Below are 22,921 nucleotides of genomic sequence, written 5' to 3'. Positions count from 1 at the left end.
CTATATGGTGTAGCTTTGAAGTTCTCTAGATATTATAATTTATCTCAATGGGTGAATGGATTAGAAAGTTGTGTTTGAATAATGAGAACAGATGCTTAAACATGCTAGCTAAGATGCTTAGTTATCTTAAAATTGTGGAAGTCCAAGCAAAGCTCCAGTGATCATCTTAGTTAGCTCCCCCATCACTTTGTTTTATCCAGCCAAAGTTTGATTTGCACTCTATAAACTCTCACTTCGTTTTAGATTTAAATCCTATTAGCCAATTCTGTTTCCATGTGATTAAGTCTGTTGGTAGATGATGTGTGTATGATTTGTTGAAATAACTAGGCTATACATGAAAATCCCATTTAAATGTGATCTGATTTATAACCTTTGTTTTCCAAATTTTGATACACATCCTCCAAACACCCAACAAAAATTCTTATCCTGTGAATGTAGAAAGAATCTGATATAGATCCAGTAATTTGAAATGCATGATATATAAATCAAAGCTTTCAAAAAAAATGGATGTGTGTGAAATCAAGTTGAGGCAATTTTTCTGGTTTATGATTTATCCACATAAACATAATTTCCTGATCTTATCCTCTATTTATGAGGTTTGCCGTTTTATCAACCAAGGTCAAGTCTGGTTGCTATCTAACTCTTGTTGCCTTGTTTATGTTTTGAACTTTGTCATTCAGGCAATCGATGAATATATTATTCAGGACTTGGAGCAAATGGAGAAAGAATCTGATATAGATGATATCCTAAGTTATAGGTCTGTGGCTGAACTTAAGCTCCAGGTATTTGTTATCTTAACTTTTGGAAATTACTCTGCAGAGTGTCATCAATTAATTTATTTAGATTGGTTCCATGCTTAAGCATTTGTGCACATGGGATTTGGTTTGTGTTCATATGAGAGATTTAGCTTCTTAAAGTAGTAGGACAGTAGGTACATTTACAATCTATACTTTATTAATATCCTTTGTCCCATAATAGTTGGTATGCAAATTGATAATATTTTAATTCGTTTATTATTATAGAAAAAATAATATCTTACATTTTATTATAGATTTTTTAGTTCCTGCAAATTGGTTATAAACTTTTATACTTTGAGTTTCTTAAAAATGAATAAATTTTTTTCTTGATTTTCATACCATAAATATTATGGAGCTGTGGGAGTATAATTTTTACTGTTTTAAAATGCTCTATAAAGCAGCATTCTTTTTTTTTTCCAAAGCAACTAGAGCTCTTTATGAGCAACATTTTAGTCAGTCAGTTAAATAAAATAATGTTTTATTTATTTGGCCACAGGAAGTTTTATCGAACTCTTTATCTTCAAATATGGAAGTTAACAGTACCCATAGTTTCATTGAGAAGTCACAAAATGATGAACGCTCATCAAGCGGGTCCCGTGGATGGTTGAATTGGATCTCCCGAGGCATGCTTGGTGCTGGTGGAACCGATGATTCAACTCAGTTCTCTGGTGTTGTTTCTGATGAAGTCGTAAAGGTAAGTGTGTCAAGTTGTTGATGGTTCAAATCTGGAGCAAAAAAGTAAAACAAAATTTAGATCTAGATCTTAATTTATCTAATTTCCTTCTGTTTTCAGGATATATATGAAGCAACGGAGTTCCAGCCATCTGTTTTATCTAGTGGTGATGTTGATGCAAATTATAAGATGTTTACATGTGCAATGAAGTTCACTGTAGGTTGCATTACTGCAACACTGCAGAGCAAGTATGGTTACTGTTCTTTTATATCTCTCTAGATTAACAAATTAGTCAATTGCTATATTTTTTTAAAAATAATTTTATAGTTGTAGCCCTTTCTAGAATCTTTTCAAATGTTGCATGCATGCAGACAGATTCTGGAAGGAGACGCTTCCATTGTGGTATTTTTGAGTGGTTTATATCTGTAGCTTCATATTTTTGGGCTGCTTGTCTGCTTTCTAAGCCGGTCCATGATTGCTTGCATGTTGTTACTTATATATTGCCAGTGGATGTCATGTGTTGTCAAAATCTATAATATTACCAATGTTTGCTAATGTTTGATCAATGGTTTTTGACTGAATAGTATATTCTTTGTGATATCACTGTTTTTTTTTTTTTTTTTTTGCTTTTATTGTGATCCATTGACAATCAATCACACTGATTGTGTTTTTTTTTTTTTTACAGGAGTTACTCTAAAAAAATTGCTGACCTGATTTTTAATGAGCTAGTCATTGAATGCAAGCTTTGGGAAGAGTTGGCAACGGTTGTTTGCCACTTTAGATCAGGAAAGATGTTTGATCCATGCAACAAGAAAGTCATTCTACAGATAGGAAGGGTTTGTCTTCTTATATCCCAGCTATACATGTTGCAAGCTATGTGTATTTTGAAAATATTTTCTTCTTTCTGTTTTGATGGGGTTCTCTCCCCTTTGTTAATCAACCATATTTTCTACAACTAAACTGTGAGTCTAAATAGTGGTTTTGAGAGAACATATTAGGTCTCTGTCTCAGTTCCAGCGATGCATCATGGATGATCTTGTGGATCTTTTCTAAATCAGTTTCAATTGAAAACTATTGCTTGTCTGTTGAGGATACCGTAATCCCCTATTTTCTTTGACAAGCAGTGTGTTTCACCAACTTTTGGAAACTTAAAGGTTGGAGTTGGATGTTGGTAGTGCACTTGGTGGAAAAGCAAGTTTAATTGCAAAATGGTGGAAGGATAATAGATAAGTAAATAATTATAGGAGTGCAAAGATGCCTCCTCAAACCTGTTTACTTAGGTTTCCAAGTTCATTGTCTTTCCTAGATACTACAAGTTTTGGATAGCTAGTTCTATACCTAGGTTTCATCATAGAAAAAGAGGGATACGTTGATGAGGATATCAAAGCATGATTAGCATGCTAGGGGATGTCAAAGCCTTTAATCAGCAGGGTCAATTTAAGTATTAGGGTAGATATCCTCTTTGATTGTTAGTGTTAGTGCTGGGAAAATTAAGAGCATTCCATGGAGTGTGGATAGGATGGCATTGTCGAAATGGATAGGTGGAGACAGAAGGGGCCAGATAAAAAATGCTTTTCTGTTTCAAGGTAGTCTATGATGGCTTGGCTAGTAGACTTGTGGATATACTCTTGCAAAAGAGTGATTGGTTTGCAATTCCAGCACCTAAAAAGAGGAAGAATAAACTGTCTATATTGTGGGATGAAGTAATTTAGATTGACAACTGTGGAAAGTTCAGTCTAAACAAAAGAAATTGAGGAAAAGGATCTAATGTAGTTTGCCACAACTAATTTAGAGCTTGGCCATAGTTGAGCTGAATTATGAATGGTATGTTTCTATGTTTCTCAGGCAGGAAACCTGCACTCAAGGTGCATTTTCCATGTGCAAACTAGTTATGTTCTTGACAATTAAAGTTTAAGCATTTTAACACTAGCATGGGCCTGTGTGATATGGTTCAAATGCAGGCTTTTCCTAGGTCATTAATCTTATCTTCTATTTTGTAACAGTCCATAGTAAAGAATTGCATAGTGAACCTATCATAAAGACATTCATTGATACCGATTTTGCTTTTCTTTACAAATTATCTTAATGAGAGAAATTTATTTCTTGGTCATGATGTTGAGTAACCAAGAATCAAAATTTGTATTATGTTTTGTAACTTTTCATAGTCTTGACTAAAATCTCATATTTTAAACACCATTATTAGATTCTTTTTTGTGCCCTACTAGTTAGCTGTTTGTATCCAAAGTCTTCAATACCAGTATTGTTGCAGAAGTGATATCCATGATTTAAGTGAAGAGGTTATTTAGACAGTAGTGATTGTCATCTGGACTTGGAAGTGATGGAATTTTGTTATCTGGGTCTAGAAGTGGTTTGAGATTCTTGAGCTTGACCCCTTGGAATGTTTTTCATAATGTGCAAAAATTAGTTTGTTATTATGCTTTCAACGAGTTCTTTTATGGATTTGCTTTGTTCATGGCATCCTTGTGAAAAGTACTAGGGCATAAGTGGGACTGTTATTTTATTACTGATATTAGCAGTAGCCTTAACTCTTCAACTGTCTTCTTTGTGCTATCTATAAGGTAAGATATCCAGAAAATCATTTGTTTGAATTTAATCAGTTCTTGAGTTGGATGATGAACACCATTTTAAGAATGCATCTTATCATTTGTTTTGCAAGACATGTAAAGGACACTACATCAACATTTAGCCTAACCTGGATTCTTTTTTAGTCCCTTACGGATGGCAATGTGCGGGAAGATGAACCTCCTTCATGTAGATTTCAAGTGGACATGTCACCAAAGCGGGATATTGAATTGTCAGTAAAGGTATTGTTCTAGTCCTTGCACTTTGTACTTTTCAATATCCTTTTTATAGTTTCTGAACCATGTCATATGCAGGTCATGCTTCAACTGCTGGAAGTTTCTTGTGATCTAGAGTTGTTTCTAAGTCTCTGGGAACTCTTTACTGTGTTAAAATCCTTTGAATTTCAACTGGAAAGGGTAAGTTTTTACCCTTTAGATTTGGTCCTGTCCCTGCTTGTTGGCTCTTGTGTTTGCTTTAAGTGAGTGATTCTGTCACAACTATTGTATGCTCTTTTGTGGTGCTTTTTTTTTTTTTTTTTTTAATTAATTTTCTGTTGGGGCCTTCTAGGTTTTAATGATCTTTGTCTTTAGTTTTATCAACACATGTGCAGCTGGGTATTGCACTTATAATAAGTGGTGCACCTGCTAGCAATTTTTTATTACTTCATTTCTTGCATTCATTTATTATTTGTTTTATCAACACACTTATAATAAGTTTTTTTTGGAAGATCAAGTACTTATTATTGATCATTAAAGTCTAATATACGTAGGTGATGCATTATTTGTAAAAACACTTGTTTAGCTATTGGAAAGTCCTCAGTCTTTTTCTTCATTATTGTCAATATCAATCCTATTGCAGGTTCTGTTGTCACTAAATGGGATTGAAGATGTCAGGACTCGCTTATTGTCAAAAGTGGAGTAAGTTCTTTTTCCACTTCTGGAGTTGGTTGTTGATAATATTTGATTTCTTGGTTTCATTTGATTTTTTAAGCTCTCTAGTATCTTTTGCTTCTTTTACTGCTTTTTAGTAGCTGAACTAGCTTCATTAGCATGCTAATCCCTTTTCATTTTGTACTTTGTTGGTTTTCCTGTTTAAAATTCATATTCCTAATTGTTTAGGACTTTAGGCTTTGGTGTCTATATAAAGAACCACTTGTGGTAGTGGAAAACAGGATATTATTGTATGATCAAATAAATTGAGTATTAGAATTTTGGTTCTTGCTTGTACTTAAAAAGAACTTAGATATCTTTGGCACTTTCATGTCGTGCTTGTGTCCCATTTGTATTTCTGACTTATAGAAGCTCATAATTTATGTCTTCTATGTGCAGATACATCTTATCAAGTCATAAAAAGCTAAGTTGGGATGTTAATGTCATCAATATTATAATTAATGTTCCTTGGAGAAAAGCAACGCAGGAAGAACATAAATTGGTAACACCTCTTTATTGTGTTCTATTGCACATCATGTTCTGTGGTTTGTTGTGTTTTGTAGCTATGCTTAGTTTTCTGTTATGTAAAATTATTTGGGAGATTGTTGTGCCCTCTTCTGTTTGTTGGATAATTATTATTAACATCACAACTATGACTGCTACAAGAATGATATTGTGGAGATTTGCTAGCTTTTGTGATCATGGGAGTGCTTGTGCAGGGTGTTAGTATGGACTTTGTTTGGAGCTATTTTTTTGGACAACAAAGAACACCAAGGAAAAAGGGTCTAAAAGGCAATAATTAAATGGTAAAACTGAAAACTAATGATTTCAAACTCCCATGTAAAAAGTTTAGAAATTTGAGTAAACTATGCCCCTTGTCCATATGGAAGCAAAGGTGCTTATGTTCATACAAAAAGCATGAGTATACAATGCAAATTATTATGAAACCTTCATGTAGACAAATTGCACTTGAAACAATAGAATTCACCTAAAATCTGAACAAATTATTACAATATCTGTTCTTCTGCTGGCCGGAGAGTTATTTATTGTGTTAGTATTTCTACCTGCCTATCTAACTATGATCTACTTTATTTGGCAGGTTCTGAAATTGAAATCTTTTTCTTATACTTCTAAATTTGATGCGGATTCTGTTGCTTCTATTATTGAAGAACAATCTTCTATCCCGAAACGGTTCTCAAGCTCAATTTCAGCTTCTAATATTTTTACGGGGTTCCAAATTCAAGATCTCTATAATTACTTTGAGGTTAAATTAAATGACATTGAGGTCAGGCATTTTAGTTTAGTTTCATATTGTATTCCATGTTGATTATTGGATGCATAAACATGAAATTCACATGCTGCAGTTAATTCTCATTAGCCTTCAACATGCTCAAGCAATCTCTATCTTGGAGAAATTTTGTGCTTCTGTTGCCCTGGCATCCTGCATCATTTCTGATCAATCAGTATTGAAACAATTTGAGGTAATTAATTTGAAATCTTATTTGTGCATTGCTACTATTAAATAGACAGATTTTTAAAGTAAATTTCTCTCAGTTAATTCTATAACAAAATGCAAAGCAACAAAAATTATATCCCTCCACCAAGAAAGTCTTCTAGGAGGGCATGCTGACCTCGTAAATGTTTTATTTGCAACCCTGGATCAGTCAAGCGGTGAAGCTCTTGTCAGCATACCTCAGTCCCTACAAAAAGTAAATCTCAAGCTTGCATGAAAGATGCTAGCTCTTGCTAGTCGACCTAGTGTTCCCACTGAAGGAAGGGGATCTAATATAGTTCATAGCAATCACCTATATTATATCCATTTTAAGATCTTATTAACCACTAGGAAAAACCATCTGGTTTGGAGTAGGGTTGGTAGCTTTTGTGTTCATGTGGTCTTTTGGTATTGCCTCTGGTCTTCTTTCATTTCATAGAATGTCTTGAAAAATGGGTCTTACTGGCCAACATCATTTGAACTGAATCTCAGAGGGACTTGCTATCTATGGAACCATATCAAGAGGAATTGTAATACATGGAGGTATAGGTAGGGAGGGAGGAGGAGACAGTCTTCCCTCGCCCCAATTTCCTCTGTTGGTGATAATCTCGGGAGTAATGCTTGAGATATCAACTTTTTACTTGATGATTGTAGTAACTAATATTGCAGATCCTGGTAAGTAATATATATTGTTTAATTTCATGGTAAGTATACAGAAAGCATGCTAATGCCTTATCATGATAAGTGATTTTATAAATGCTACATCAGTTGATGAATACGTGTTATGATAAACTAGCTAGTGCCCTTAGCATTACTGTAATCTCAGAATATTTTTGTATGTCAAAAGTATATCAGACTAATTGTGCAAACATTTTGCATATTAGTTAATGTTTGTATATTAGTGAAGGATAAAATTTTAATGTAGATTACAGTGGCAGATTATTTTAGGGTTCAGGGTTTCAGCTGTCTTTACTTGTTGCTGTATTTTTCCATTTCAGGTTTATGTCAATTTATCAGCACTTAATGCAAGCTTTTCCCCACCAATATATGAGTCAGTCATGGCATTTATTGCACATATGGAAAATCTTTGTTCAAGGACTGAACCTCTGATGCTAACAAACCCCAATTCACCTGTTGGCATCACAAATCGACCTGGGGCTTTTGATTTTGGTTTCGGTTTCTCTGTTTCTGCAAGATTGGACTTGGTCAGTTTTTGTTTTGACCTCGCAAATGATGGAGAGAACAGCTCTGAACTCATGTTCTCTCTTCAAGGATTAGATATCTGGTATTTGTTTGATGTTTGATTTTGCACTTATATGTTATCTGCATTTGAGTCTTATGCTGACATTCTCAGAACAAAACAACTTGTGTGCTTATGGTTCTTCTGTTCTAATTGCAGGTTATCTCATACCCAATTTGACGAGTGCTGGGTTTGTACAAAAGCATTAAAGATCACCACTTCCCCATTGAGAGGTGAAAATGATGGCCATATTCTGAGTTTATCTGGGAAGCAACTTTCTTCCAATTCTGCAAATCAGGAAGACTTGGGCATCCGACATGGCAATCAGGATGGAAATTTAGAATCACTCACTGAAGTATGCTTTCTTTTGCACTATGAAGCTTACAGAAGGGCAGATACAGTTGTTAACAAGTGTACCGTTGGCTTGAATGATATTGATTTCCATTGCTATCCATACATAGTTGGGTTATTAGTTGGATTTTATAATAAATTATCTGCTTATGGTTCACCTTTCACTTCTGATGACTCATTTAGCCTTGTTACAGAGGCTAAAAGTCCTAGAAGAATGGCTGGTTTAGAGTTTGAAAGATTTGGTTACTCAAATTTCATTGAAACTGGGTCTTCTGATCATGCTAGCATTTCTTTGGATAACTATCCCTTTGTTACTCTTTGCAATTCTGCTTCTCTTGGCAGCATAGAGAGTTCACTTTGTTACCCTGTTGCTGACTGGAGGAGATTATTTAATTTAAGGGAAAGAAAAATCAGAAGTACAAAATTCTGTTTAAAGAACGGATTTAAAACTTTTGATGCTTCACCATTGACGTTCACATCTGTGGTGGATACATCTGCTGCACCAGGAATTATTAGTGATGCAAATTTACTTAATATTGACATAAATCTTTGTGGAGTCAGAGTGCATTTTCATGATTCCTCTTGCATCATTGGAACTGTTGCACTACCAACCTTGAAATCTTCACTTTCAATTTTTGAAGACACTATGGATCTGCTGTGTTCTGCTGAGGGATTGGTTCTCACATCATCTTGGTGGACTAAAAATTTTCAGGAGTTTCTTTGGGGGCCCTCGTTACCAAATCTGTCTCCCATTCTAAATTTACGTGTGAGAAAAGGGAAATTTGGATCGTTGCCTTCTGATCTTGAAGTCAGCATCGGTATTCAGCATGTATACTGCATGTTGCCTCCTGAGTTTTTAGCCATTATAATTGGTTACTTTTCATTGCCAGATTGGAGTTCAAATCTGAGTGAGCAGCCTATGAAAATGGAAAACAAGAGTCATGTAGTATATAAATTTGAGATACTGGACTCCACTTTGACTCTACCTGTGGAACATGATGACCATCAGTTTCTGAAGATAGAAATGCAACAACTGTGCTGTAGTTTTATCGATAAGTGTGCTCCAAATGATGCAATGATGAATATCCCCCCTGACTATATGGTTCCAGCACACAAAGTTGCCAAAGCAAATCACTGTTTGAATATGTTTGGAAGGGACTTATCCCTATCGTTCCTGCTAAGCAGAGAGGATGAACATGGTTGCTTAGAGCTTGATCAAGATACCGGGTGTGGTAATATCACCTTAATTGCAGCACTTAGTTTAGATCTTCGGGTTTGGCTACCTTGTGATGATGAGTCTTGTTTTGAAAGCTCTTCTGTTTCCACATGCATCATGTCAAGGATTACCAATTGTGAAGTTTTTGCTGATGGTATGATATTTTGGCTTTCAAATGCTCTGGTTGAATTTATGACTTGCCATATGTTTTTGTTTGTTAATTTTATTTTACCAATTAATACATCTGTTTTTTTGTCTCTAATGATAGACTGCTACAGTTTGGATGGATTTGAGGCGCTACTAGATGTCATAGATCAGTTTTCTTCAGTTGATGATCATTCCAAAAATTTTGAATCTGATGTTTTGCACTTTCTTCAGTGGAAGAAGAGCCAAAAGGAAAATTGTGAAGTTTTACCTGCTGCCTCAGGCACTGTCTCTTTGGAAGTTCAATGTTCTGTTGATTCCTTGTTGATAAAATTGTATCATTCTAGAGAAGGTTCAACTCTGCAGGAACCAATTGCCAAGATTGATGTGAAGTTTAAATGTTCAGCATCTCTGGTAAATGAGACACTTATGGTATTGGACTTCGGTTTTTCTTCTTTGGCACTATATTCACTGCCTAGTTCTGTGATGTTAGCACAATGCACTGGCAGTTCCTCTGCTTCATCAGCCCTTCATTTTTGTTTCTTAAAATCTGTTGAAGGTGAAAATGAACTTGATATTTCTCTTCCTTCTGTTAGTATTTGGCTACATCTTTTTGACTGGACTGGGATCATTGATCTTTGTAATTCTTGTGCTAAAAGAATGGCTGAAATTGAAGCGGTTCGAGCATCAGCAATGAGTTCATCCAAATATCTGGTTGATCCGACTGAAACTGTGATATATGCTGTTTCTCAAAATTCTCCTCAAAATATCAGCGTGTCCAGTTCTTATGTTCATAATTATGTGAAGCAGGACTCTGTTTCACTTATTGTGAGATCAGAAAATATTGGCCTTACAGTTCATTTTCCTGTCTGTGCCACAGAATTTGTACCTGGTGAAATACAGGCAGGTATAGTTCAAGAAAGGAGGCCCCAAGATGTTACATCTAATACAACAGAAGGGAAAAACAATAAATTTATTACAGTCACTACACATAGTAGAAGAACTGAACTATCCATGGTTGGTAAAATTGTGACCTTGAAATGTAGTTTGCAGAAGGCCGTGGGCACTGTTGGAATATGTGAGGATGAGAGCATTACCACATGGCCTCTCTTTGAGACATCGCAAGTTGTTGTGTCAACTGAGATTTGTAATAGCCAGCTTGAGTCTGTCAATATTAATTTAGGGGTACAGTGTGACCGGTTAGATGTGCAGCTTTCCCATCAAGTACTCTGCTTCTGGCATGGTGTCCAGTTAGACATTGCTGAAGCAGGAACTTCTCGTTCTTTGTTTGGTCATATGGATTTCAAAATCCAGTTGCGGAAAATTTCCTTTCTTGTATCCGATGAAAGGGTACGTTTTCCACTGAATTCTAAGTTACAGATTCTTTTCAACTGTTTCTAGTGGTGAATGGTTATTGCATGTGTTTCACTATCATTTCAGTCTTGCAACTGTCTCCTTTGAATACCCTTTCATTTGTAGTTGTTTCTATTAAGTATAACTTTACTCATTGAGATAATTATAAATGCCATATTCACTTTCAATGATGTTAAGATTTTGCTTCTTGTACCTTTTATGGTTTCATTTAGTCTTGCAAGATTCACTGTTGTTGTGTTCTTATGGTGGTCTTCATTTTGTATTAAATTTTATTTTTCTTCCAAATCAGCTTCCATTTATAAGTTCATTTTCTATGTAAAACTAAAAAAGCTGTTCATCTGATAAGCATGAAAATGTTTTCCTATACGTGACCATATAAATATTTATTATTGGTTTATTTTGTAGGTTTGTTTCTAATCCCTTGTTTTCTTAATGGAAAACATGGAAATAAATAGACTGATTTTTATGAGTCACTGGAAAACATCACTCAGGGTTTTTTCAAAATCTTTAATAGAAAAGAAAACAAGGGTTCTTGTTACATTTAAAAAAAATATTATATTTGAACATGAAGGGAAGAGTAAGAAAAAAGTCAGGAGACATTGGAGGGAAGGAAAGCTTTACTTCCTTTTGATTGCTTGATTGGTGAAGATAGAAGGAATGCACTGATTTCATTCTGTTAAATCAACTCTTGATCATAATTTGTTTCATTACTTTCCAAGACATTTGATTTACAATTACATGTTTTAGGAGCAGTACTCGTGTTGGTAACATAACATTTTTTTCTTAGTGACAGTGGATTACCATTAATAACATATGTTTTGACTTTTTGGAAAAACAACTTACATCAATTTTCTTCTCTTTTCTTATGTAGTGGAGCTTTGGTGGTCCTCTGCTAGAAATTGCTATGAGGAACTTTCTGTTGCATGGTATTGTGACTGAAAACAGCATGGAGAGCTCAGTTGCAAGTGACCTTGAAGTGAACTACAATAACATCCACAAGGTATATTAGTTATGGAAGCATGACTACCATTGTTCTTTTTGGCATGGATGTCTTGCTAATATTTTCTGTAATTTTGTGCTTATTTTGGTTGTAGGTTTTGTGGGAGCCATTTGTCGAGCCTTGGAAGTTTCAGATAAACATGATTAGAAAACAGGAGATGACTGCTCACTTGAACAGTTCCATTTTGACAGATATCGATGTCACATCAACAATGCAACTTAATTTGAACTGTACAGAATCTCTTGTTGAGGTATATAGTTCTATTTTACATATTCTATCTAGGTCACATTCAATAAGCATCTTAGGAAATTTTTGGAAATTTGGTGCATGATTTTATGCAGCAATAATGAATGCTTTGATGAGAATTTCTATTTAATACTGTGCTATTGGCTATAAAAGTTTACCCTGTCTAACGCCTAATTTTCCTAATGTATTTCTGAGCATGTCTAGATGGATCTTTTTGTTTGATCATGTTGATGTTTCCTTCTGTATGCAACTCAAAATACTGTTTTTATCTGAAAATGCACTAATTTTCCTAATGAATTTTTGTCCCTTGAAAGTGTTTTTTTTAGGACACTTGAGATGGTTAACGATGCCTGGCATTTGGGACCAAATGATCCATTTGAAAACCAGAGATCCTCAAGTAGCCAGTTATCTGAAAATGTACAGGAAGGGAGTTATGCTCCCTATGTGCTTCAAAATTTGACTTCCTTGCCTCTTGGATACCATGTTTTCAAAGGGCTGGTTAATGCAGATGAGTTTGATTTCTCTGAAATGAAAGATGCAAAATCTATCCAACCAGGTTCTTCTGTTGCTATTTATCTTAATGAAACTCCAGAGGAGCAATTGTTTCGATGTGGCCCTGCTCAGTCTTCTGACAGACTCAGTGAGAAGCAATCAAATGGAGCTGTTCATCACTTCATGAGCGTTCAGCTTGACGGGATGTTTCTACCTTCTCCTCCTATTTCAATGGATCTTGTAGGACTTACCTACTTTGAGGTTGATTTTACTAAGGTTTTGAAGCGGACAGAAATGGAGAAAACGAGGAATGTTTCAAAATATGATATGGACCTTGAAGAGAATGCTAGATTCAATACTGATGGTGGTTTTGTTGTTCCTGTTGTCTTTGATGTTTCAGTGCAACGCTACACCAAGTTAATACGATTATACTCAACAGTACGTACAAAAATTAGTTAATGAGATAATACTAACGAGATAACCCCAATATTTTTTGATCTTGGTATTTGTCAGAGCTTTAGTACTCATCAATCAATCTTTACATTTGATGATTTAGGTTATACTTGCTAATGCAACATCAGTGCCACTGGAGTTAAGGTTTGACATTCCTTTTGGACTATCCCCGAAGGTATGCAATTTTTTTAAAAAAATTGGCATACTAGTCTTGTCATGGACATCTACATGTTACTTTAATTTTGACATCATAGCTACCTTTGTTTTTACAGGTCTTAGATCCAATTTATCCAGACCAGGAGTTTCCTTTGCCTTTGCATTTGGCTGAAGCTGGTCGAATGCGCTGGCGTCCACTTGGAAATTCGTACTTGTGGAGTGAAGTACATGACATTTCTAACATTCTTTCACACGAAAGCAAGATTGGATTTCTTAGATCTTTTGTTTGTTATCCATCTCATCCAAGCAGTGATCCCTTTCGCTGTTGCATATCGGTTCAAAGTTTTAGCTTGCCTTCATCTAAAAAGCTGAAGAAAGGATCATATAACACTTCGAGGCAATCAGTTGAAAGTTTCGATGGTGGTCAGAAGAAGTCTAGTAATCGTTTTATTCATCAAGTAACCTTAAGTGCTCCATTAGTAGTGATCAATTATCTTCCAGATGAAGTATCTTTGGCAATCGAGAGTGGTGGGGTTACTCGTACTGTGTTGCTCTCAGAGGTTTGTGGAGTACTTTAGTTAGATGAATCCATGGTTCTAATTTTAGGCCAGACTTCATGGGCTATCCTGGTTGTTGATGTAACAGTAATGGCTGCTGCATGTGTGAATTTATTACTTACAGCAACCATTGCAGTCCATTGCATAACGGGTTAGAAACCTTCTATGGTCTAAGAATCTGTTATGTGATGCTCTCATGCAATAGTAGCAACTGATATTTGAAACCATGGATGAGTCTTAAGCTGGTTGTTTGGAGTTCTGTTCATTTTTCATGATTTATTGATGTCTAAAGGTGGTTCCATCACATTTGTTCCATCACTTAAAATGTGATGTATGTTTTCTTCTTTTTCAGGTGGAAACTTCTTTCCATCATATAGATCCTTCATACGACTTAGGAATGGAATTCTGTATTCATGGATTCAGACCTTCGACTTTGAAGTTTCCACGTGCAGAAACATTCTGTACATTGGCGAAATTCAGTGGAACCAAGTTCTCTTTAACTGAGATCGTTTCCTTTGATTCTGATTCATCTGATGGTGGGATATGCTTTCTGTTTTGTCTACTCTCGAGGAAGTGTGTGGTTGAACAATTTTTCTAACCTCTTTTGTGTAATGCTGTTTTAGGTCTGCTATGTGTTACAGTGGAAAAGATGATGGATGCATTCTCTGGTGCACGAGAACTATTCATTTATGTCCCCTTTTTGTTATATAATTGCACTGGTTTTCCACTCAATATTTCAGAATGCAATTCAGAAATGAAAGGAAGTCATTGTACTATCCCATCTTGTTATGTTTTGGTTGAAGATGAATGTCTTCAAGGCAGGAAAGTTGGTCTTAGCCATTTGTCTTTTGACCAGGATTCACATTCGAGAGCTCCTCATATTATCAGTTCAGGGAGTTCTTCCTCTAAAAATAACATTTTTATTTCCAGGAGGGATGCTACTTCGCATCTTGGGAGAAGTATTAGCAAACCTCTGATTTTATCTAGTTCCTCTGGACCTTTGCAAGAGCAATAGACAAGCATGATTTGTTTGTCAAAAGGCTTCTTTTGACAAGTGTTCAAGTACTGACTCAATTGATACTGGACGTGGAGAGGTTAAAGCATGCATGTATTCTCCCCATGGTGTTTCTTCTGCTAATGAAATTATGGTAAGAGTCAGTAGGCATGAATTTGTCATGGAAAATGCTTCCCATTCCACATGGTCAAGACCGTTTCTTCTCATTCCACCAAGTGGTTCAAGCACTGTTGTTGTTCCGCAATCATCATCAAATTCTGCACTGATAATATCCGTGACTTCTAGTGATGTTGCTGGATCATTCGCTGGGCGAACCCAAGCTATTGCTTTCCAGCCCAGGTAATAATTTTGCCTTTGCTGTTAGAAGACAAAACATTCTCATAATTCATGATTCTTATGCTTTAAGGTGCTTATTCCTGTTATTCATATTTTCATCATCCTGCAGATATATCATTAGCAATGTCTGCAGCAAAAAAATATGTTATAAACAGAAAGGAACTGATTATTCAGTTCGTTTAGGAATTGGACAGCATCACCATCTTCACTGGAAAGACACAACGAGGTATGTGAAATAATTTCTTTCAATGCATATACTTCTCAAATAATACCTAATGTGTATGTGAAATTGAATTCTTATTTTTCAAGACAAATTAAATTTCTGATGTCATACTCCTAGACATGTATCAAGTACATCTTTACAATGGAAAAAGCAATTTACCTTTTGAGCATATAGATGGAAATTCATTTTCAATAGATATTTTCAGAGTCTTTACATGTCTTTTGCTACACATGGTAAAAAAATTGAAAATGCTTGATGACTGTGATGAGCAGCTATGGATCTATTTGTTGAAACAAGGGTAAATCCTTGGTTGTATGGGCTGCTGATTTATTAAGCTTTAATTTATTTTATGTAAACTTCAGTGAAGTGATTGAGCATAATTTGAGGTGGAGTACAAAAATATCTGATAACCAATTTTAGTTCATGTCAAGTAGATCAACCATGGAAAGCATGCTTCCTGAGTTTAGTGGGAAATGATGGGATAACAGAAAGAAACCTGTGCTGGAGAGGAGAGAAGCTTCCATTTAATATATAATAACAGAATATATGCAATGAGCAATTACTTGTGTGAGAAACTGTTCCAGGTGATATGAATGTTGCCTTGTGATTTCTGCTGATCATTCTTTTTTTCCTTAAGTCATGGATGTATATTCCTTTCATGCCTTTTGCATTTGTGATTGATGAAACTATAGATGGGTAAGTGAGTAGCATCCTAATATCCTAGAGTCTCGGGCTAAGTAGAACTAGAAGGAAACATATTGTTTGCAACTTTAGCAAATTAGAGAGAGATAAAGAAATGCTGTTAGAATGGATTGAATTCGGTGCCTTAGGTTGCATTTTGTGCTGAAATTTGCTAAAAACTGCTTTCCAGTCTCATAAAGTCATTCTGAGGTCTTCTCTATCCTTCATGCCTTCTGTGGTAAATTTATCACTCAATATTATTTACCTGGTAACATGAGTCTGAAATCTTGATATATGATTCTTTCTTTAGCTAGTTTGCATATGAAATGTGTCAACTCTATATTATATAATTGGTTTTCATTCTCTATCTCTTCTCTCACCTTTTACTTATTCCATTTGCAACCTGCTGCAGGGAGTTATTAGTTTCCATATGTTTTGATGAACCGGGATGGGAGTGGTCAGGCAGTTTCTTGCCAGATCATCTAGGTGATACACAAGTGAAAATGCGGAATAATGCTGGAGTGCTAAGAATGATAAGGGTGGAGGTACAGAATGCTAATGTTTCCGCTAAAGATGAAAAGATCATTGGAAGCCTCCATGGGAATTCTGGGACAAACTTGATTCTCTTGTCTGATGATGATACGGGTTTTATGCCATACAGAATTGATAATTTCTCGAAGGAGGTCAGTAGTTGGTAGTTGGCTCATTAATATCTTGACCATATCAAATGCAATAGGTGTTTGGTCCAAAGGCACTTGCTTTTGCAAAGTAATATATGAATGCAATTTTCAAGTTTATGCAACTGAAAGAAAAAATAATTACATTAGCTTTATTAGTGGGAGCAATTTCAAAATTTGGAAGAAATTCTGGAGCTAATATATTTTTTTCTATCATGTGACCTTTTACTTGTCTGGCCGCATATTTCCTTGTTTATTTTGATAGATTCTTTTGGCTTCTGTGGTGCTGCTTGCATTATGTGACTCAATAGTTAGTGTTAGGTTTTCTATAGCTGCAGATATGCAGACCTCTTCCACCTACTATTGGACTTTATCGGACCACTTTTCATTAAAATGCTTTATTGTTGTGATGGTCGATTTTGGATTTTTCATTTAAGTTTGGAGAATGTCTTATTCTCCAATTTGATTTGACCTTGTGCATTTTCTTCTTAATAGAACTCTTATGGAAAAGAAAAAATATAGAAACCGAACATGTTCTTGTTATATAATCTGGTAGCAGTTTTTTATTGCACTTCTCCTTTGCAGAGGTTACGGGTTTACCAACAAAAATGTGAAAATTTTGACACTGTCATTCAGTCTTACACTTCTTGCCCATATGCATGGGATGAACCCTGTTTTCCCCATCGTCTCACTGTTGAGGTATGTTCTCCTTACCCTGAAGAAAAATAATGATAGATGCTTATGGGTTGCCTAGTACTGATTTTTTTGACTGAAACATGCAAGGTTCCTGGACAGCGTGTCATTGGGTCCTATGCTCTTGATGATCTTAAAGAGTACATACCAGTGCAATTGAAGGCAACTGCTGAGGTATGCCCTTTTAGACCTTATTTACTGAGTCCTAGACAGCACAAATACTGATTTGGAATGATGTTATCATTCAGTCCTCTTTTTTTGTATTACTTTGCAATGCAAGTTGCATTGTGGACAGAATAGTAAACAGCAGAAGTACAGTCCAAAACTAAGTAATACTGTCACAGCAAAATTACCTTCTGTTTAGAATAAGAACAAGGAAAGCAACAGGCAGAAAAAATCACTTTTACAAAAAGTCTTAGAAGACAAAATATACCCTACTGAATTTTATACAAGGGGTTGCATCAGCCCTCTCATGGCAGCTCCCAATTACAAATAAACCCATCTTATCTCGGGAAGAATAATTTCTTCCTACCAGGGTGGGAGGAAATTTACTTGTACCTGCATGTGTCATGATATTAAATCATTGTGTCTAGGCCACATTAATTACGCTGTTATATTATCTTCGTTCTTTCTACTTCTTTAGCAGAGGGTGGCCTGCAAGATTTTCTTTGGTAACAATTAAGAAAATGGGGGTGGGGCTACCTAGGGATCAAGCCCTAAGCCCCATTTGCAACTGATTATCCGTTTTGTATCACTCGAATCTTACTCAACCACAATTTATTGAGATACCTAGCATTTTCATGTAAATTACAGCAACATTCAAACTTTTGAGTGCTATTCAATTGCAAGATTTTGGGAAATATCACATGTTAGCCAAAGCCGAATTCTCTGGAAAACCCAGTTTTGTGCAGACCTCTCCTAGGCTTACACGAGATTTTTTTTACGAAGAATCTGATAAACCTTCTGTAAAATAAAAGAGATGGAGATGACCAATCAATCTAGATTAGAGAAATAAGTGATTTATAATCTATGAAAGCTTTGTTGTTGGACTTCAGTACAGGAAAATATAATTATGCAAGATATGTGTTCATGGTTGTTATCTGGCCTTGTAGGTTTGCTTGTTGATAGTTGTCTGATAAGTTGCTTTATTTCACAAGTTTTTGCTTTCAAAAAACATGAACTTGATTTTTCAGTTTTTGTTTTCAGAAGCCGGAAAGAACGTTGCTCTTATCTGTCCATGCTGAGGGAGCAATAAAGGTTTGTCATTCATAGTTTTGCTAATACAATGCATATGCATTTTATAGTGCAGTAACCGCTTTCTTCTGCTTCAGGTGCTCGGCATTGTTGATTCAAGTTTCCATGTTTTGAAAGATGTTAAAGATCCATCACCTCCATGGTTCCGAGAAAAAACTAAACATGAACAGAAACAGAAAGATGTATTTTATTACAAGGAGAAATTCTCGGTCACTATTCCATATATTGGTATCTGCTTGATTAATTCCTTTCCACAGGTAATGGACAATGAACATATGTTTTGACAACTAACTCACACATGCTGAAAAAGTTTTCAAGGCCTCTTTCTTTCTTTGTTAGGAACTGCTCTTTGCCTGTGCACAGAATATTAGCCTTAATCTTCTTCAAAGTTTGGATCAACAAAAGATTTCATTTCAAATCTCGTCATTGCAAATAGATAACCAGTTGCAAACAACACCATATCCTGTTATTCTGTCCTTCAATCAAGAATACCGAGGCAGCACAGAGGGCCAGAGAGTCAAGGATGACATTACTAAATCAAAGAGTGATAGAGTATTGCAAAGATCTCGTGAGCCTATACTATCACTAGCTGTAGCAACTTGGAGGAAGAAAGACATCTCCTTGGTTTCATTCGAGTATATAAGCTTAAGGTGCCTGTCATCCCATCAAATTTGTTTGAATTGTCGGGCTTTTTTTTTTTTTATTCTGATTCTTATTAAAATCAGTTGAATTTGCAGAGTGGCAAATTTCCGCCTTGAGCTTGATCAAGAAGTTATATTAAGATTGCTTGACTTCTATAAAGCTGTTTCTTCAAGGTTCGAGAGCAATGTCTTGCCATTTTCAGATCCCAAACACCCCCCGCTTCTATGTGATGTGGGCTTCATTCATGCTCAAACTCGTGAATACTTCAAAACAATAGATAGCCAGCTGCTTGGAATCAACTTATCTTCATTGAGCAAGAGTCAAGTTAATAGTGCAGCACTACCTTCAGTAGTTCCAATTGGAGCCCCCTGGCAACAGATTTCCTTTTTGGATGGAAGACAGAAGAAGATCTATGTAGAACTGTTTGATTTGGCCCCTGTCAAGTTTACTTTGAGGCAAGTCACAAACTACACTTGCTTTTACTTCAGCTCCGCTCCCAATCTATGGTGTACTGACTAAAACCACAATATATTCTGTGCACAGCTTTTCTAGTTCTCCATGGATGCTGAGAAATGGAATTCTTACATCAGGAGAATCTCTTATTCATGTTAGTGACCTTTTTTTCCTTCCATTTAAGATTTATTGTGAAACATTCTTAATGTTATTTAAGCTGACTGTAAATGAATGGATGTTTGAACGAAGTGGCATAAGGCATTGGTTTCGGCCAGTTTTATAAATTTTAATATGTTTTTCTTTCAAGCACATTTGCTATTAAAAATGTGGTATGCTATTTGCTATTAACAACAGAGAGGACTTATGGCTCTTGCTGATGTTGAGGGAGCTCGAATTCATCTCAAACAATTCAGAATTGAACATCAGATGGCTAGTTGGGAGTCCATGCAGGATATCCTCATCAGGCATTACACTCGTCAACTTCTTCATGAGATGTACAAGGTAAACGGTGTAAAATGGTTTTGTTGGTTTGTCAAAAGTGAACAATGTTTCTACACAATTTCTGCCTAACTCTGTCAGACATGATTTCACTCTATTATTGTTAAGATCAATTATAATTTTATATCAGTTTTTTTCCTTTGGTCGCCTTACAGCCTGCCATGTTGCCATAACTTAATATCATTCTGCCTGCATTCCTTATAATTCTGCAATATGCAGGTGTTTGGTTCTGCTGGTGTTATTGGTAACCCAATGGGATTTGCAAGGAGTTTAGGCCTTGGCATAAGAGACTTTTTATCTGTTCCTGCCAGAAGCTTTTTGCAGGTATAAAGCTTTACAAATAGCTTGAAGATTACACTGTGCATCCTTGTGTTGAAATTTGGCTATTGCTTTTACAGAGCCCCACTGGACTGATTACTGGCATGGCACAAGGTACCACTAGTCTTGTAAGTAACACAGTCTATGCTTTAAGTGATGCTGCCACCCAGTTCAGTAAAGCTGCTCAAAAGGTAATTCTACCCCTGTTAGTATCAAAGCAAATCATTGCATGGGTTAAATTTACTGACAGAACAATTGATTGCTATAGGGTATTGTTGCATTCACATTTGATGACCAGTCCGTTGCAAGAATGGAAAAGCAACAGAAAGGTGCAGCTTCACACAGTAAAGGTGTGATAAATGAAGTCCTTGAGGTATATTGTGTGATAAAACTCGTAATTGTCTTCATGGTAGCTATTCAAACAAATTGTCAATTGACATTACCAGACCAAATTTTATCCTGGAATTCTCAATGTCCATTAGAACTGAGAGAAAAATAAAAGCTTAAATTCATGCATTGATAACAAACTCATTGAACTCCATTCAAAAGTAGTCATTCTTGAATTTTTTTTTTTTTTTTTAAAATGATTTACACACAACTTACCATTTATTGTTAATATTGGTGGACCTTTCTAGGTGAAATTTCGATACTTAATATATATTGCACGCACATTGGTTCAAAATTTTATGAATGCTTAGTACTAATGCTTCTCTTTTCAAGGATATATAAAAATAAAAACAAAAAAGAAAAGAAAGAAGTGAAATGATGAACAAAATTTTTAGTGATATGCTTGTTGAATCCAGGGGCTAACAGGTCTCCTTCAATCTCCAATAAAAGAAGCTGAGAAACATGGTCTTCCAGGTGTACTCTCAGGTAATGCATGGCAATTATGCTTTAAATTTCAACTGTTTTTAACATGGCGAGTATCATTGTTATAATTATCTGCTGCTTAGACATCAACCACGTGCAGACTCTGGTATAAAGTTGTTCAAATTGAAAAGCAGGCTGACCAAACCAACCTCCTTGTGATGAATTTTTTGAATTGTTTGGTTCAATGTTATTAAAATTAAGAAATTGTTGAGATCAGTTCAACTTCAGTGTCAAACCAAATCAAACCAATTTACTGAATCATGTATATTTTCTCTAGGAAATGTAGTTTGCCTTTTTTTTATTGTAAAACATTTACAGTGCTTGCTTGCTGCAATTTCTTTTGCACAGGAATTGCTTTTGGGGTTGCAGGGCTTGTGGCAAGACCAGCTGCTAGTATTCTTGAGGTTACTGGAAAAACTGCACAGAGTATCAGAAACCGAAGTCGGCTATACCAAATGGGACCTCAATGCTATAGGGTCCGGCTGCCTAGGCCTCTAAGTAGAGAACTTCCTCTGAGGCCTTACTCTTTGGAAGAAGCAGTTGGAACTTCAGTGCTTATGGAGGCTGATGATGGCTTGAATCTCAAGAGTGAAGTTTTAGTGATGTGCAAATCCCTTAAACAAGCTGGTAAATTTGTTGTTGTCACCGAGAGACTCGTGTTGACTGTTAGCTCTCCTGGTTTGGTAGATTTAGGAAAGCCTGAATTTCGAGGTGTTCCCATTGACCCGGAGTGGTTAGTAGAGTCAGAAATTAGTTTGGACAGTGTCATCCATGTTGATGCCGCGGAAGAGGTGGTACATATTGTTGGAACCCGTTCAGATGCCTTACTGAAGCAGAACCCGCACCAGTCAAAAAAAGGGGTTCTGACACGAACAAAGAGCTGGAACAATCCAACTTCTCTTCCACTTTCCCTTACAAACTTGGAATTGGCATCCATGAACGATGCAAAGGAATTGCTACAGATTTTGTTGTCTACTATTGCACAAGGTAAAGAACGTAGACTAGGCAGTGGATATGTTCTACATCGAAGTAATATCATGTAAAGAGGAACGCTTGTGACAGTATAGGGGAGCTTCGACGATCAAGATACTAGATCATGCACGCAGATTAGCTTATTAAACCCAGAATTATTTCCTTCAACGAGTTGAGCAAAGCTTGTGCTCCTCGCCGGAAACAACAAGATTCCTTCGGAAGAAATTTGCTCATCTAAATCTACTGTCAGAGTCGGTACAATTGTGTAGTGGAAAAGCTTCTGTTTGTTTGTTGCATAGAAATTTTGTCAAGAAATGCTTGTACATTCCATCTGTACATTTTGTAGAGTAAAATAGATTAATTTTCAATTATTTTCTTAGCTTAGCTTGATATCTATTTGCCTTTAGTGTATGAGCACCACCCACATAGGATTAAGCAATGACATAATTAAAAAAAAAAAAAAAAAAACACTACATAATATTTCCTGGAATAGTGTCCTCCCCTCAGATTCATCATTCATTCCGGAAAGACAGGTGGTAGAGGTGGTCTGATTGGTATCCCCTTGGATGCCATTAACACCCTATGA

At 35.9% G+C, this 22,921-nt stretch overlaps 1 protein-coding gene across 1 annotated transcript in view; it reads left to right on the top strand.

The window, feature by feature from the left end:
* LOC118049020 (uncharacterized) overlaps positions 1-22,719 on the top strand; it is a 28,401-nt gene extending 5,682 nt beyond the window's left edge. Inside the window, 36 exon segments of the mRNA XM_035058880.2 lie at positions 681-782; positions 1,294-1,491; positions 1,591-1,718; positions 2,156-2,306; positions 4,200-4,295; positions 4,368-4,469; positions 4,912-4,970; positions 5,382-5,484; positions 6,082-6,267; positions 6,347-6,463; positions 7,473-7,759; positions 7,874-9,435; positions 9,550-10,775; positions 11,671-11,799; positions 11,894-12,049; positions 12,361-12,975; positions 13,094-13,165; positions 13,263-13,706; positions 14,056-14,239; positions 14,327-14,590; positions 14,691-15,057; positions 15,164-15,280; positions 16,371-16,641; positions 17,221-17,334; positions 17,419-17,502; positions 18,535-18,585; positions 18,660-18,839; positions 18,922-19,232; positions 19,320-19,679; positions 19,768-19,831; positions 20,032-20,178; positions 20,395-20,499; positions 20,574-20,684; positions 20,762-20,866; positions 21,297-21,366; positions 21,712-22,719. Of these exon segments, the coding sequence (XP_034914771.1) occupies positions 681-782; positions 1,294-1,491; positions 1,591-1,718; positions 2,156-2,306; positions 4,200-4,295; positions 4,368-4,469; positions 4,912-4,970; positions 5,382-5,484; positions 6,082-6,267; positions 6,347-6,463; positions 7,473-7,759; positions 7,874-9,435; positions 9,550-10,775; positions 11,671-11,799; positions 11,894-12,049; positions 12,361-12,975; positions 13,094-13,165; positions 13,263-13,706; positions 14,056-14,239; positions 14,327-14,590; positions 14,691-15,057; positions 15,164-15,280; positions 16,371-16,641; positions 17,221-17,334; positions 17,419-17,502; positions 18,535-18,585; positions 18,660-18,839; positions 18,922-19,232; positions 19,320-19,679; positions 19,768-19,831; positions 20,032-20,178; positions 20,395-20,499; positions 20,574-20,684; positions 20,762-20,866; positions 21,297-21,366; positions 21,712-22,406 (9,333 nt within the window). The 3' untranslated portion in view covers positions 22,407-22,719.
* The last annotated feature ends 202 nt before the right edge of the window (positions 22,720-22,921 follow it).

The sequence above is a fragment of the Populus alba genome, chromosome 1, assembly GCF_005239225.2.
Source record: "Populus alba chromosome 1, ASM523922v2, whole genome shotgun sequence".
Lineage (NCBI taxonomy): Eukaryota > Viridiplantae > Streptophyta > Magnoliopsida > Malpighiales > Salicaceae > Populus > Populus alba.
The sequence above is the reverse complement of the archived record's forward strand: the minus strand, read 5'-3'. Positions and strand labels throughout refer to the sequence as shown.